The following is a 17378-nucleotide window of genomic DNA, read 5'->3' on the forward strand; positions in this document are numbered from 1 at the left end:
GACATTTATTTAAGGATCTAGGGATATTCACAGTAGCTTCTCAGTATATATACTCTCTTACGAAATTTGTTATTAACAATCAAACCCAATTCAAAAGTAATAGCAGTGTGCATAACTACAATACTAGGGGAAAGACGGATCTTCACTATTCAAGATTAAATCTAACTTTAGCACAGAAAGGGGTGAATTATACTGCCACTAAAGTCTTTGTTCACTTACCAAATAGTATCAAAAGTCTGGCAGATAACTAACAAGTATTTAAGAAGAAATTAAAAGAATTTCTGAATGACAACTCCTTCTACTCCATAGAGGAATTTTTAGATATAAATAAAGAAAAAAGTTATTAAAAAAATAAAAAATAAAAAAAACAAAAAATAAATAAGTTGTTATATTAACTTACGTATGTTGTTAAATAAACTTAATTATGTCATGTATTTGTTTGTTCCACATCATTACGAAATATCGTATTCATGATCCATGGAACTAGTATTAATCTAATCTATAGATATGGAGGGGCATGTGGTCAGTCACCATTATCCCAGTCATATGACAGTTTATGAGATCAGGACCGCTACTTCGAAATCAAGTAGCTTCTCAGTTCACCTCACAACGGCTGAGTGTACCCCTCTTGCCAACAGCACTCAGCAGACCAGATGGTTGCCCATCTGAAAGCTAACCCAGCCCAGCAGCACTTTACTTCGATGATATGATGGGAACTGGTGTTACCATTGTGCAAGGCTGTTGGCAACAAGTCCTAATGGGGATGTAAAATGAAGGAGAAAATAAGTTAGTAAAACTTGTAGGTCTTTGCAATGACTATGAACTCTGGTGGGAGGAACATACCAAACATGTATGTGAAAAAATGTCTTGAGCAGCATAGCTCATTTTCAAACTTGGGATGTGGTGAGCTTGGATTGCTTTAGGGTGACCTCCTATGGGCTATTTCAGTTGCATATGTCATATGGTCTGGCTGTGAGGGGACTTTCCCCTCTCATCAAGAATATTTTAAAATTAAAAAAAAAGACCTATGCAAAGACCCATAGATAATGTGTAAAACAGGTGGTATGAAGCACTGTCATCATCTTTTTTCCAAGTATATTATTATAATTTCATATGTCTGTGTGTCTCTGCTGCATATTAAAAACAATATTTCAGAATTTGTTACTAAGGGATCAATTCATGAATATTACACCAGAGCTAAGGCCAGTTTAGCCCTATCAAGGCACATGTTAGCTAGAACTGGAAATTCTCACGAAACGAACCCACTCAAAATCATCAAGAAATTACCAATCTATGTTAGGTCTATGGACCTACAAATTTTTAAAATTATGTGTTACAACTTGCTATCAGATCATCTGTTTCACCAAATTAAAGAATTCTTTGGGATTCTTGAGAGGGATATTAGCACTTAACAAATTTTCCTACAGTTTTTGTATTATTATGTGTTGTGGTTCTACCTTGTATGATTGTGTCCAGTGTACTCTATCCAGTTATTATGCACAGGGTTTATTCCATTCTGTATTACAGTATAGCTGATTGACACTACCTCTGAGGAGTTTTATTGTAGTGTACTTTTTATTGCTGTGCTTGATATGTATACTATAGTTTACTAGTTTTAGTTTATTTTATTATTAAGTGTGCGTTACTATATCCTGTACTACACTCCAATGTAAAATGATCCATGGAGATTTCTTGATTACTGAATACCTACCATAGCAATATCCCATTCGCTTTCTGTCATCCTGCTGATTTCGGTGTTTCTTCAGATTGTTTATGATTACAGCTTTTATTTCAGTTGATGAGTTTAACATGTAATTGATGATACGTCGATTAATCCATGCGAAACTGAGAAGAAATCTATCTGAGAAAGATGAAAATAAAATAGACAGAAATTGGAAGTCTAATACAGGCCTGTTTGTATTTAATTGTTGCGTTTGATGTTAGATTCAGAGTTTAGAGTACTTTAGATTAGAAAAGTAAGCTATGTGTCAGAAGTATACTTATTTACTTTTTAGTACTGTATTTGAAAAGAAGGAGTCACTATTATGTTCATTTTACTCATGATTTATTTTTCACATTCAGGGCACTTGCAACAGGGCGATCGAATTTTTATTTGCGTCTTATTGTTTTTGTGAATTTGTTTGCATACTTACTACTATATTTATCGTTCGGACCACTTTGCGTACCACGCTTTTCAAATTTCGATATACAGTCTGCTGCGAGAGTACCGCCATGCGTCAGTTTAAATAACCAGAGATGTGTCATGAGTTGTTGTCATTCGAGACACTGGGGGAAGGCGTTGTGTTGTGTACTTGTGGTGCTTGTTATTTTTATGTGAAGTGGTAGTGAAAGTGGCTGAACACAGTTATTGTAGATACATTAGTGAAGCATTAGGTTTGTGTCTCTTCGCTGAATGTTGTAGTGGGAAGGATGAATGATAATTTGCCCTAAATTAAATTCTCTGCCAACTGTTCGGTCACTTGAGTTTTCTGTTAGTTCTCTAGCTATGTTATTCCAGTGTGTTTGTAATGACATAAAACAATTTCGTGATTAATTTTTAGTTTGTTTGTGCATTCGTAGTGTGCTGTCAAAAGTACTGACCTTGATGTGGTCATACGATGTGTGCTTTTTCAGGACAAATCCCCGTTCATTAGACTTAACGGAGACAGATAAGCTTTCTGTTTCTCAAGTCAGTTGGTTAACGAAACATTCAAGAAGGTGGAAACATAAAAATGCCAACCCAGCTTTCGCCTGATAACGAAGTTCCGGAGATAAGGGTGAAGACCGCTTATAATGGGTGAGTGTGATTCGTTGTTTCAAGGCACCCCAACGATATTTCATATTAGTTATTCTTTAAAGTAGATGCCAACTGACTCGCAAAGGGTCGAAATGCCTGAGGTATATGAGTGACTGTACATTCAATTCGGACAGTTGTCGTTTCCAAATTCTCGGTGAACTAGATAAGAAACGTTAATCAAAAAACTTGCTGTCCGCAGAGAATTTTAATTTAACTTCTTACCGGTTTAATCACTCGGGTTTCATAACTACCATCGTTTTTATATTCTTACGAAGTTAAATAAGATTCCTGATTTCAAACTATGATAGATGAACCATGTTTTGCGTGTATTTTCAAATCTGAATGATTCAGGGATGTAAGGAAAAACTCAGGCACTTTGTGTGGGAGGAAAGTTAATTGATGAATACACACTTCTTTCTGTATCTGTTTTAATGTAAGTGATTTTTGTTTCTATAGAAGAGGAAGTCCGTGTCCCAATAGGCTAGTTCATTTTACTTTCAGACATTCATTCGTGGTTGTATTCTTTCCAATCTTCTCAGAAATTTGAGTATAATGTTCGAAGAGTCTATCTCTATGGGCAAGACAGATGTTTTTTATGAGTACTTTGATGTCGCTGTGTTTAAAATAGATGGCCCTTAATCATTTTCATTGTGTGAGTATTATTTGTGTGGCCAGAATGTGTACACTGGCTTTTCTTATGTGTTTGTATTTTGTGATGCACTTCTGTAGGCCTGGTGCCGTTTTTGGTGTCTTTTGAACTGTGCTATACACTCTATAAGGGCACTGAGGAAATACTTAATATTCAACAAGGACAACTACCTACTGAGATCTTTTATGTATTTTAAATGTGACTTCTTGTGTACTCAACGTTATTCTATCTCATGGCACCACGCAGTTGCTACTCTTAAAATATTGAAAACAGTATTTGCCTGCTAAGGCATTCACATGGATGGCCGCCTATTGTGTTTAACACCTGTTGTGCCAGCCAATCTGAAAATGCCCTAAATAAGGCAAAACACATTATTGGCAAACTATAAAACAATAAAGCTTGTTTCTCCATAGAGACTGTTTATCTTTTAAAAACATTTATCACTGGTTGCTTTATGACCCTGCCATGAACTGAAAAAAAGTGTGTCTGGCTTGGTTGCTAGTTGGCTGTGAAATGTGTTAACACCCTTTAGATACCCATTGTTTTCCATGACTACTTTAAATTCAGTAGCTATCATGTTTGGTGAAGATAAGGGCACCAGGATATTACACATCCAGTTGTGGTGAAGTTTCTTGGAAACAAGGTCACTGATCTTGCTGAAATTCATTGCTGTGTACTTTTACATGCCTAAGAAGTGGAACTTGGGATGCCATAACAAAATTGGTGAGGAGAAGGATCTTATATATGTGTTTGACACCTGTGCATACTGGGTAGTACAATGACAGTTTCTATCTAGCCTCAATGAGAGTGAAAATACTTTTGTGTTAAAGGAGACCACTCCCCAAAAAGAAGTAGTGTTGAGCCGTCGAAAGGCACACACAAAAGAAACGAAACTTGCTGGCTTTGGGAGTTGCGCTTTGATGAATTCGTCTGAAATGTCCACTCTCACATGTGTACACACACCTATGCCCCCCCCCCCCCCCCCACGTGGGTGCCTCAACTTATAGACTAGTTATGGCCAATCAAAGGAATAAATTGAAGCTATGTGAGAGTTATTTCCAGAAATTCAGAAAAGTGTTTGCTCACTTGGTTTTATAGTTTGTCTATTTATAGCAGAGCTATTTGTGTATTGAAAGGTCTTGAATGTTTTTGATTAATATTGGATAAGAAATACACTGTTGGTTTATAATATTCATCATCTATTCAATCATGGGTCCTTACTTACCTGGGAGAGGACACCGACAAAAGCAAAAGCTTTATTGTGTCCCCCTTCTGATAGATTTTGTTGAGAAACTTTACACATTTTTGATTACTTCTGGTGGTCACATTTTTCAACACTGTTTATTCCCATTAGGCGTTCGTAACTGCTGTATATGAACAAAAACATCGTGTTATGGCAGCGGGTATTTCATACTGTTACTTCTCTGAATTTGTAAATCTGGATGAAGTTACGTATTTTGACAGTTTAGTTTTCTATATTGTCTTTCATTTAGTTGTCACATTTTCTGTGTAATAATTAGTGTGTTAAAATTGTGATGTGATATAGTAAAATAGTTTCAAGTAAACTGTGTGACTGTAAATTATAATGGATATAAATCATTGTTTTTCTTGCAGGGAAATCATGATAACTTACATTGATCCACAAATCACAGTTGAGCAGTTATGTCAAGAGATGAGAGACATCTGTCGTTTTCCCCCAGACCAAGTCTTTACTATGAAATGGGTTGATGAGGAAGGTGCGTTTTTAAATTTCTGACTGCATGTTACGTCCACAATGTATGACATGTTCTGTTGAATTAACACTGCTTGTTGTATATAATTAGGCACAATACCGAGAATTGTGACTAGTCTGTAACAAAACTTTTCTTAAAAATGTTTAAATTTACTTATGGAGATTCAGTGTATGACTGGGGACCATCAGTGAGGTTTCAGGAAATTAGTGTTTGATTTTTCCCCCTATTAGACAACTTATTCAAAACGCTCCATTAGTGGGATACTTTCTGTGTTGTTTCGAGCTTTGTAATTTTTGTTGTATCATAAAGGGCTACTTTTGTATATTCATTGGAATGACAGGTTATCTTATCTCAACCATAAAGGGAAAACTTTGGAAATATTAAGAAACTTTCTGTTTGTTGAGTAATACATATTTCAATACTTTAATCTGTAGTAGCTCCACCTCTTCAAAGTTACCACACCTGATAATTGACAATTTGTTAAGTGGTAAAAAATGTGGAACAGTGATGTTTGCCTGAAATGAGATTGAATGTCAGGAGAAGGCGTAGGTAAGATAGTAATTGTAGCAAAAACAGTTATCAGCTTCCAAGGCAGCATATCTGTAATGTGTAGTGGGTAACACATGTACGGTCTAGAAAGTGTTAGCCGCTGGTGTTAAGAGAAAGAATCAACAGTGCCATAGAATTGAAACAATAATGGAGACTGTGAATGAATGTAACTTCGTCTTGGATCTAGAATGTTGAACTCTTAGTTTAGTTCATCACTTATTTAATGTGTTACAGGAATGACTACTTACCTATTTTCAATGAATTTTAATATCCTATGTATCAGAGTGATGGAACAGGCACAGGAATCTAAACCTTGAAGTCCAGATGATACATCAGTTTGCTAGTTAGCTTGGATATTATTTCAATTAGTTCAAGGGGTCAACTGAACCTACCATTACTGCGTGTCTGCTCCATCCTGTAATGTAATAGTGATGTGGCATCTGATATCAAATGTGTGCATTCAGTAAGAGAACAGAACTCTGACAATAAACCAGTGAATGTGAATTTGAAATTGTGGATGTGGTGTTGCATTAATCAGTACTGTAGCTAGGGGTCTAGATTATGTTGGAATCTGACAGTAGGATTGAGTTGGCAAAGCACTGTTGAATGCTTCAGTTGATCCACTTTTTGTACAGGTTGATAGATGCTGGCCTTGCTAACCACAGCTGACTTTTGTTGTTGTTGTTTTGGTCATCAACCCTAAAGTTCGTTTGATGCAGACCGTTCTTGTCAGCTATCCTCTTCAGTTCAGCGTAACTCGTGCATCCTACATAATCATCAATTTAATTTAAGTACTTCTGTCTAGACTGGCTCCAGTTATTATTTCTACAGTTTTCAGCAACAATACATGTCATATGTGTTTACCAATTATGTTCATTTCATTATGCTTATACATTCCTTGCTCAGTTACTTCATCTTGTCTTTAACAATCTCCTGTAATATTGTATTTCAAAGGTTTGTAATCATTTAGTTTGTCAAAATAGTTCAGTCTAAACTACCTTATCAACTGGGTTGAACAAGTGTGTATGGCTTAAATTTGTGATTTGTATAAAAGATGGGCCATAAAATTATATATATTTCATTAGACAGTGAGAGTATATTACGGTCATGTAGAAGTCAGTTTCGCATTCATCTAAAGACTGTATTTTAGCATATTTTGTGCTTCTCTTTAAGTATGTTATCAGTTTACTTAAATTTTGAACTGTTAGTCAAAGTGTAACATGCATTCAAGTTGTACTGGTGATACTGAAATAATATCTAAAGCAGATTCTTAGGTTTCTGGCTGTTCTCTGCTGACTTCATTTGGTAATGACAAATTTGTAGTGATGCCTATTGCATGTGGTTAGACCAAAGCATTCTCAAGTATACTCTATGCAGTATCCGCTCTTAACCAATATTCATTGTCACCAAATACTACTCTGCTTCATGTAATTTTTCTGGAAGGTGTACCACCTGGCACAAACTACACAGCTGGGGTCAAGAGGAATATGCAGTAATGAGTCGTCGGCTTTCACTATTGCTGCAATGTTAATGGCTGCTGTGGCATTACCTTTTGAGGTGTAGATTCAATTTTTTTGTTAGTTGGTGAAGCCCACAAATGTAAAAGCACAGAAACATGGTTTTGGTCGCAAACTGATATGTAGCTTTGCCCAAAGTGTAGGATAGGTTGGAAGGTTACAGGGTGTTTGGTTGGCGAAGCCTACAAGTGGGAAACTGAGAATACGTGGTTGTGGGGACCTACTTGTCTATAGCTTACATTGTTTGATAAATCTGCCATTAATATTGCATTACGTTTGCCCTGTTGTTTACAGCATTTGTCGCATGTTTTCTGTGTTACTGGTGCAAGCTGACAGCTCTTACGGAATATTCCTCTTTATTCCACAACTGTACCCCCATTAGAAGTTGCAGTTATTTTGTAGATTTTTTAGTGTTTGTCCATCATGAATTGTTTTATTAGGTTCTATTTTCCCTGATCATATCCTGTAAAAGTAAGTAGTAATGATATCATCCTTTCTATTTTTCTTGCTTAAAAGTAGTTGCTAAAAGAATGGATGGGCAATTATTAGTTCCTACACAACGAAATGTAAGGTAAATGCAGTCTCCATACTGAAATTGAACATATAATCTGAAAAACGCAGTGTGAAACTCAACACCAGACAGGTTCCTTGACTCCACCCTCAGACCAGCAAGAGGGCATAATTACATTGGTTCCATTAGGTAAATGAACCTGTAAGATGGTTTTGTAGGATTTCATGTCGTGTTAGCAAACAGCTTTCACCTCGTAAGATTGTCGCAGCCTATTTTATTCCCTGGACTAACAGGCAGAGGGCTTACAAAATTAAGTGTAATGACTGCACCTACAAGTATATCAGTGAGGTGGCTAGAAAATTTGAGGTTAGTTTCATGAAACATTCATGTGGCTTGGGCTCTAACTCAGCTTTGGGTTCCCATTTTCCTGAGACAGTTCACTCTGTTACCAGTAATTCATCCTACCTTTCAGTGTTCCATAGCGAACATAAGGGCAGTATTCTTAAAGTTCTAGAATAACCAGGGATTTACTGTACCTTAAAGTAATCTCCTAGTCACTCTCTTAGCACCCAAGTTGAATCAAAACATAAATTGATCTTAGTTAATTCTGATTAGCTCAGTGGGTAACCCTGCCTGTTCCTATCCTGGTTCCTGTTCACCTTTTTGTGCATTGGCTCCTCCTGTGCTGCCTTGAGTCATCCCCCCCCCCCCCCCCTCTTGCCAAACTACTTTGGGTTTTTTATGGTTTGATACTTCATGAGTTTCTCTCTTTTAAGAGTTTTCAAAGTGTTCCAACATTTTAATAGTTAGCCACATTATGTGATTTATGTCTTTCAGTATTATCTGGTTTATATTTTCTGTTGCAAGTATTTGACTTTGTAATCTCATGTGCACTCAGCTCCTAGATTTTTCTCGTACTCAGTGCGCCTTAGCTCTTCAGTTCATGTGTCTTCTGCGTAGTGGCCCATCACTTGGTTCCCTGTTAGTGTGGGGTCAGCCATGGTGCTGCGCTGTACTCCACTCATCTGCTCCACTAGTACATGGTATGATTGTCTCTGTTTTCTTGCTTTCCCCCACTGCACCATACTTTAATGGTTTATTTATATTCCTTTTTGGTTCTGGCTATTGGAATCCCCTTATATATTAGTTTATTGTGGTTTCTGACATGATTTTTAGAATGGAGTAAAATTCTAGGAATCGGGGGAAAGTTTAGTATCAGTTGTACTCCAGTATCGTGTTGTAACTTAAAAGTACTGATCATTGCCACGTTTTATATTACTTGCATCCAGCCACCTTTGGCAATGATCTAATGTTCTCTCTATCCAAGGTTGTCACTTCCTGGTATTATTTCACAGTTTATTTATATTCAGACCTTCACTTTACCATTTAACTAACAAACTGGTTATGCTTTTTAAATAAATAACCATACAGCCGCAGTAGTATTTGATGAGGTTTCGGGATTGCAGCCAGATCATGTTGACTTCTTGCTGCAATATTTCAGCTGGCAAGCATCCAGCCATCTTCTGGTGAGTGTGCGCCACTGGAGACTGCAAGTTCCTGGTGTCAGATTTATAGCAAAAATTGGCGCAAAAGCACATATGCATTGGCAGCTGTCACAGGAGCGTCCTCTATCGAAATCTGCACCCTCTGCAAATACTGTTCTATCTGTGGCACGCAGGCGCATGCTTAAAGGTGAAACTACATGTCTGCCCTCTGTCGGATTGCGCACTTGCGTCTCAAAAAACCAGGTGTCAGATGTTGCCAGATGTGTCACTATGAATAAACTGTCGTCTCTCAGAAGAGATTAGAGAGATCACCCGGTCCCAAACCTTGTCCAATTGAAAACTGCAGTCACAATTTATAAGATTTTGTGATAGATACAGTTCCATGGATTCTTTAATTATTGACTCCCAAAAAGTTCTCGGTGGGGCCAAGATTTTTGTGGTAGAAAAGTCCTTAGCGTGGCCTGTGGTAATTCAATGCCCAGCTACGGCCGATTTAATGGGCTGCGAAAGGCAAGTGTGGCACTCGTATTCAACGCACCTGTCATAAACTGTGCGTGTCGTGTGACCTATGTAAGCTTTGCTACACTGGCAAGGAATTTTGGAGATCCCGCCTTGTGTTCCCTTTGTTCTCTTTTGCAATCAATACTGTAGAATACAAGAATGTTGAGGTCATCTGTATACAACTCATGATTTTGTCTGCCCGTTTCACTGAAACCGGTCGTTCTGCCAGTTACTGTTATTTTCCCGGCATAAAGAGTGTTGTGTGAACTTTCTAGATCGGAGCTGGACGATGCCACAATATTTCCAGAATGAGATTTTCACTCTGCAGCGGAGTGTGTGCTGATATGAAACTTTCTGGCAGATTAAAACTGTGTGCCGGACCGAGACTCGAACTCAAGACCTTTGCCTTTCGCGGGCTAGTGCTCTACCAACTGAGCTACCCAAGCACGACTCACGCCCCGTCCTCACAGCCTCTCCTTCGCAGGAGAGCTTCTGTTAAGTTTGGGAGGTAGGAGACGAGGTACTGGCAGAAGTAAGGCTGTGAGGACGGGGCGTGAGTCGTGCTTGTAGCTCAGTTGGTAGAGCACTAGCCTGCAAAAGGCGTAGGTCCCGAGTTCGAGTTTTAATCTGCCAGGAGGTTTCGATGCCACTATATTTCAATTGGCAACAGTTCAGCCATCTTCAAGTGAGTCTTTTGTGCTGTCTGCAGCACCTAAATTCAATCTACAAGAATATAAAATTTACAATGGAATTGGGGAAAGACAATTGTCTGCTGTTTCTCGATGTCTTGGTCAGTGGGAAAGTGGATGTATCATTGGCCATTGTGTTTTCCATAAGCCCACACATACCCGACCTGTATTTGTTTGCATCTAACTGCCACCATCCATTACAAAATATGAACATCCTTCGAACATTCATGCACTGGGCAGATGTTATGTCTGATGGAGACGGCTTCACAATAAAAATGATAGTATGGTGTTGTTGGCCGGGAGGTCCCATTTGGGTTTGGCCACCAAGTGCAAGTCTTATTTCACTCAACACCGATGAGGATGAAATGATGATGAGGACAACACAACATCGAGTCGATGAGCGGAGAAAATCTCCAACTTGGCCAGGGATCGAACCCGAGCCCGCTGCTTGAGAGGCAAGCACGTTACCACTCAGCTAAACAGGTGGACACAGCTTCGCAAAGGAGCTGGAACACCTACAGTCTGTGTTCAAAGATAATGGATATTCTCCACATCAGAACTGCACATCTTTAAGGAGGAAGAAACGTGACCACTGACAAGATAAAGAGGAGGAGGAGCAGCAGCTGTTCAAGTCCATATGCCACCAATATTTAACTGAAATTAAACAGAATCATAAGGAAACATTATGCCAAAGTAATCTTCCACCCTGTGCTCTTCTCGGCTTGACAGAGGACAATGTGGGACTGCAGAGGGCTGGAATCTGCAGAATACCTTGCCAATGTGGAAAAGCGTACTTTGGTTAGACATGTGCACAGTGTGCAAAAGGTGCATTGAACACGATCACCACACTCGCATTTTACAGCCCAGCAAGTCAGCCATAGTCAAATGTTGCTTCTCCACAGGATATTACGTGGATTATTCTGCCATGGAAATCTTGGTTGCAAAGAGGTCCTTCTGAGATTCATTTATTAAGGAATTGGTAGAATTAAGTAACTGGGGGAGCCCAATAATTTCTTTAATATCTGTTGTTGTTGTTATGGTCTTCAGTCCTGAGACTGGTTTGATGCAGCTCTCCATGCTACTCTATCCTGTGCAAGCTTCTTCATCTCCCAGTACCTACTGCAACCTACATCCTTCTGAATCTGCTTAGTGTATTCATCTCTTGGTCTCCCTCTACGATTTTTACCCTCCACGCTGCCCTCCAATGCTAAATTGGTGATCCCTTGATGCCTCAAAACATGTCCTACCAACCGATCCCTTCTTCTAGTCAAGTTGTGCCACAAACTCCTCTTCTCCCCAATCCTATTCAATACCTCCTCATTAGTTATGTGATCTACCCATCTAATCTTCAGCATTCTTCTGTAGCACCACATTTCGAAAGCTTCTATTCTCTTCTTGTCTAAACTATTTATCGTCCATGTTTCACTTCCACACATGGCTACACTCCATACAAATACGTTCAGAAACGACTTTCTGACACTTAAATCTATACTCGATGTTAACAAATTTCTCTTCTTCAGAAACGATTTCCTTGCCATTGCAAGTCTACATTTTATATCCTCTCTACTTCAACCATCATCAGTTATTTTACTCCCTAAATAGCAAAACTCCTTTACTACTTTAAGTGTCTCATTTCCTAATCTAATCCCCTCAGCATCACCCGATTTAATTTGACTACATTCCATTATCCTTGTTTTGCTTTTGTTGATGTTCATCTTATATCCTCCTTTCAAGGCACTGTCCATTCCGTTCAACTGCTCTTCCAAGTCCTTTGCTGTCTCTGACAGAATTACAATGTCATCGGCGAACCTCAAAGTTTTTATTTCTTCTCCTTGGATTTTAATACCTACTCCGAATTTTTCTTCTGTTTCCTTTACTGCTTGCTCAATATACAGATTGAATAGCATCGGGAAGAGGCTACAACCCTGTCTCACTCCTTTCCCAACCACTGCTTCCCTTTCATGTCCCTCGACTCTTACAACTGCCATCTGGTTTCTGTACAAATTGTAAATAGCCTTTCGCTCCCTGTATTTTACCCCTGCCACCTTCAGAATTTGAAAGAGAGTATTCCAGTTAACGTTGTCAAAAGCTTTCTCTAAGTCTACAAATGCTAGAAACGTAGGTTTGCCTTTTCTTAATCTTTCTTCTAACATTTCTACGGAATCCAAACTGATCTTCCCCAAGGTCCGCTTCTACTAGTTTTTCCATTCGTCTGTAAAGAATTCGCATTAGTATTTTGCAGCTGTGACTTATTAAACTGATAGTTCGGTAGTTTTCACATCTGTCAACACCTGCTTTCTTTGGGATTGGAATTATTATATTCTTCTTGAAGTCTGTTGGTATTTCGCCTGTCTCATACATCTTGCTCACCAGATGGTAGAGTTTTGTCATGACTGGCTCTCCCAAGGCTGTCAGTAGTTCTAATGGAATGTTGTCTACTCCGGGGGCCTTGTTTCGACTCAGGTGTTTCAGTGCTTTGTCAAACTCTTCACGCAGTATCGTATCTCCCATTTCATCTTCATCCACATCCTCTTCCATTTCCATAATATTGTCCTCAAATACATCGCCCTTGTATAAACCCTCTATATACTCCTTCCACCTTTCTGCCTTCCCTTCTTTGCTTAGAACTGGGTTTCCATCTGAGCTCTTGATATTCATACAAGTGGTTTTCTTCTCTCCAAAGGTCTATTTAATTTTCCTGTAGGCAGTATCTATCTTACCCCTAGTGAGACAAGCCTCTACATCCTTACATTTGTCCTCTAGCCATCCCTGCTTAGCCATTTTGCACTTCCTGTCAATCTCATTTTTTAGACGTTTGTATTCCTTTTTGCCTGCTTCATTTACTGCATTTTTATATTTTCTCCTTTCATCAATTAAATTCAATATTTCTTCTGTTACCCAAGGATTTCTATTAGCCCTCGTCTTTTTACCTACTTGATCCTGTGCTGCCTTCACTACTTCATCCCTCAGAGCTACCCATTCTTCTTCTACTGTATTTCTTTCCCCCATTCCTGTCAATTGTTCCCTTATGCTCTCCCTGAAACTCTCTACAACCTCTGGTTCTTTCAGTTTATCTAGGTTCCATCTCCTTAAATTCCCACCTTTTTGCACTTTCTTCAGTTTCAATCTGCAGTTCATAACCAATATATTGTGGTCAGAATCCACATCTGCCCCTGGAAATGTCTTACAATTTAAAACCTGGTTCCTAAATCTCTGTCTTACCATTATATAATCTATCTGATACCTTTTAGTATCTCCAGGATTCTTCCAGGTATACAACCTTCTTTTATGATTCTTGAACCAAGTGTTAGCTATGATTAAGTTATGCTCTGTGCAAAATTCTACAAGGCGGCTTCCTCTTTCATTTCTTCCCTCCAATCCATATTCACCTACTATGTTTCCTTCTCTCCCTTTTCCTACTGACGAATTCCAGTCACCCATGACTATTAAATTTTCGTCTCCCTTCACTACCTGAATAATTTCTTTTATCTCATCATACATTTCATCAATTTCTTCATCATCTGCAGAGCTAGTTGGCATATAAACTTGTACTACTGTAGTAGGCATGGGCTTTGTGTCTATCTTGGCCACAATAATGTGTTCACTATGCTGTTTGTAGTAGCTAACCCGCACTCCTATTTTTTTATTCATTATTAAACCTACTCCTGCATTACCCCTATTTGATTTTGTATTTATAACCCTGTAATCACCTGACCAAAAGTCTTGTTCCTCCTGCCACCGAACTTCACTAATTCCCACTATATCTAACTTTAACCTATCCATTTCCCTTTTTAAAATTTCTAACCTATCTGCCCGATTAAGGGATCTAACATTCCACGCTCCAATCCGTAGAACGCCAGTTTTCTTTCTCTTGATAACGACGTCCTCTTGAGTAGTCCCCGCCCGGAGACTACTGTCTACAGAAAGAAAACATTTCATGACTAGTGACATGTCCAGTGACAACTAGTTTTATTAATTCAATATCTGAATTTATCTCTGTGAGCCTGCATTTCAGCAGAGAGCGTGCATGCAGTGTCACCAATATGCATGCTCGTGCATACTACAGATGGACCAATATTCGAAGGGGATGCAAAACTTGACACAGGTTGCTTATGTAGTGGTTACCTTCATGCATGTATGTCTGCACCAGTTTTTTTTATGTTAAGTCAACAACATGAACCAGCAATCTCAAGTGCTAAACACTCACATGAAGATGGCTGAATGGTTGTCAGCCGAAATATCATGGCAAGAAGCGGACATCACAGGCTGCAGTTCTGACACTTCATGGAATGCTTATCACTATTTCAGTTGGTGTATTTCTTTGTGTGCACCTGATTTGGAATATGTTTTTTCAGTACTTTTTCTCTCTGCTGCCCCCCTCCCCTTCGCCGCCCCCCCCCCCTCTGCCCACCGTGGTTCCCATGTAGCTATTCCATTGGTTTGGTTTTACAATGTTTCTGACATTCAATGTTTAACAGTCCTCAGTCCTCCTGTTAATTCCCTGGTTATGTGCTGCTGCATTTAATCCTTTCCCTACTGCTGATCATCACTTTTATTCCTATCCTTTGACATGTCAACTTCGTATTCATGATTTCTTCTATTGTACACTGTGAAGACTCTCCAAAATATGATCTCCCAGGTTTTATCTACGTGATTGTTTCTCTGGTATTTACCTGTCTTGTTGATTCCATTTTATGAACAATATTTTGATGGCTGACTCAGCCATGTACATAAGGTGCTGTGAACTGTGTTTTTATGCTCACTTCCTGAACTGAGAACAGTGTGGTTGTGCATAATGTGGAATGAGAAACCTGACTGAACTCTTGGAAGTAGGCCATAAAGCTTTAGAATGTTGAGCATCTAGTCAAACTTATACCTGTACATCTCTCTTACTGTTGTTGGAGTGAATTTGAATCCCCGGGACTTTTTTTTGTCAATTTCCAGATAAACCAGACACTGTCATAAAGTGTGACAGACTGCAGTTTGTGTGATACAAATATTTTAAATTGTTGTGACTGTAGGCTACTCAGCTGGCCCTACACAAAATGTAGAGTCTGACTTGATGATTAGAGCACTAATAATTGAAATAAAAGAGTAAACACCTTCAAAGATAGTTTCAAGTGTCATTAAAAATTAAGTGGAACTTCTCAAAACTACTAGTTACTCAGGCAGTACCCAAATTTAGCAGTGATTTAATGCAGTCTGATAAAAATAATCAATCTAAAACACTCCCAGAAAATATGAAGACTGAGCCACACTTCACTGGTTCATCACACACCTAACACACCTAGCAGTAAGTGACTAAGATTGTCGTTTGGTTGATTGCTTGGGATTCTTCAAATAATGTTTGTGGAGAGACTGTTCAGATCTATATGTCTGCACCAAATTATAGCATTGTAATTAAGGGACTTTACCGTCAGTATTCTGAACTTCGTGATGTTATCGATTTACTTAAGTTTCCTTATTTCATTACATCTACATTTATACTCCGCAAGCCACCCAACGGTGTGTGGCGGAGGGCACTTTGCGTGCCACTGTCATTACCTCTCTTTCCTGTTCCAGTCGCGTATGGTTCGCGGGAAGAACGACTGTCTGAAAGCCTCCGCGCGCTCTAATCTCTCTAATTTTACATTCGTGATCTCCTCGGGAGGTATAAGTAGGAGGAAGCAATATATTCGATACCTCATCCAGAAACGCACCCTCTCGAAACCTGGCGAGCAAGCTACACCGCGATGCAGAGCGCCTCTCTTGCAGAGTCTGCCACTTGAGTTTATTAAACATCTCCGTAACGCTATCACGGTTACCAAATAACCCTGTGACGAAACGCGCCGTTCTTCTTTGGATCTTCTCTATATCCTCCGTCAACCCGATCTGGTACGGATCCCACACTGATGAGCAATACTCAAGTATAGATCGAACGAGTGTTTTGTAAGCCACCTCCTTTGTTGATGGAGTACATTTTCTAAGCACTCTCCCAATGAATCTCAACCTGGTACCCGCCTTACCAACAATTAATTTTATATGATCATTCCACTTCAAATCGTTCCGCACGCATACTCCCAGATATTTTACAGAAGTAACTGCTACCAGTGTTTGTTCCGCTATCATATAATCATACAATAAAGGATCCTTCTTTCTATGTATTCGCAATACATTACATTTGTCTATGTTAAGGGACAGTTGCCACTCCCTGCACCAAGTGCCTATCCGCTGCAGATCTTCCTGCATTTCGCTACAATTTTCTAATGCTGCAACTTCTCTGTATACTACAGCATCATCCGCGAAAAGCCGCATGCAACTTCCGACACTATCTACTAGGTCATTTATATATATTGTGAAAAGCAATGGTCCCATAACACTCCCCTGTGGCACGCCAGAGGTTACCTTAACGTCTGTAGACGTCTCTCCATTGATAACAACATGCTGTGTTCTGTTTGCTAAAAACTCTTCAATCCAGCCACACAGCTGGTCTGATATTCCGTAGGCCCTTACTTTGTTTATCAGGCGACAGTGCGGAACTGTATCGAACGCCTTCCGGAAGTCAAGAAAAATAGCATCTACCTGGGAGCCTGTATCTAATATTTTCTGGGTCTCATGAACAAATAAAGCGAGTTGGGTCTCACACGATCGCTGTTTCCGGAATCCATGTTGATTCCTACATAGTAGCTTCCGTGTTTCCAAAAACGACATGATACTCGAGCAAAAAACATGTTCTAAAATTCTACAACAGATCGACGTCAGAGATATAGGTCTATAGTTTTGCGCATCTGCTCGACGACCCTTCTTGAAGACTGGAACTACCTGTGCTCTTTTCCAATCATTTGGAACACTCCGTTCCGCAAGAGACTTGCGGTACACGGCTGTTAGAAGGGGGGCAAGTTCTTTCGCGTACTTTGTGTAGAATCGAATTGGTATCCCGTCAGGTCC

General features: G+C 39.3%; 1 protein-coding gene across 3 annotated transcripts in view; it reads left to right on the forward strand.

The window, feature by feature from the left end:
• The first annotated feature begins 2260 nt into the window (after window positions 1-2260).
• Window positions 2261-17378, forward strand: part of LOC126236165 (atypical protein kinase C) — a 782990-nt gene continuing 767872 nt past the window's right edge. For all 3 annotated transcript variants that reach the window (XM_049945254.1, XM_049945253.1, XM_049945255.1), the window contains exons 1-3: window positions 2261-2394; window positions 2635-2797; window positions 5061-5182. In XM_049945254.1, coding sequence (XP_049801211.1) covers window positions 2733-2797; window positions 5061-5182 — 187 coding nt within the window. In that variant the 5' untranslated portion in view covers window positions 2261-2394; window positions 2635-2732. The remainder of the gene's footprint in view (window positions 2395-2634; window positions 2798-5060; window positions 5183-17378) is intronic.

This window comes from Schistocerca nitens, chromosome 2, assembly GCF_023898315.1.
Source record: "Schistocerca nitens isolate TAMUIC-IGC-003100 chromosome 2, iqSchNite1.1, whole genome shotgun sequence".
NCBI lineage: Eukaryota > Metazoa > Arthropoda > Insecta > Orthoptera > Acrididae > Schistocerca > Schistocerca nitens.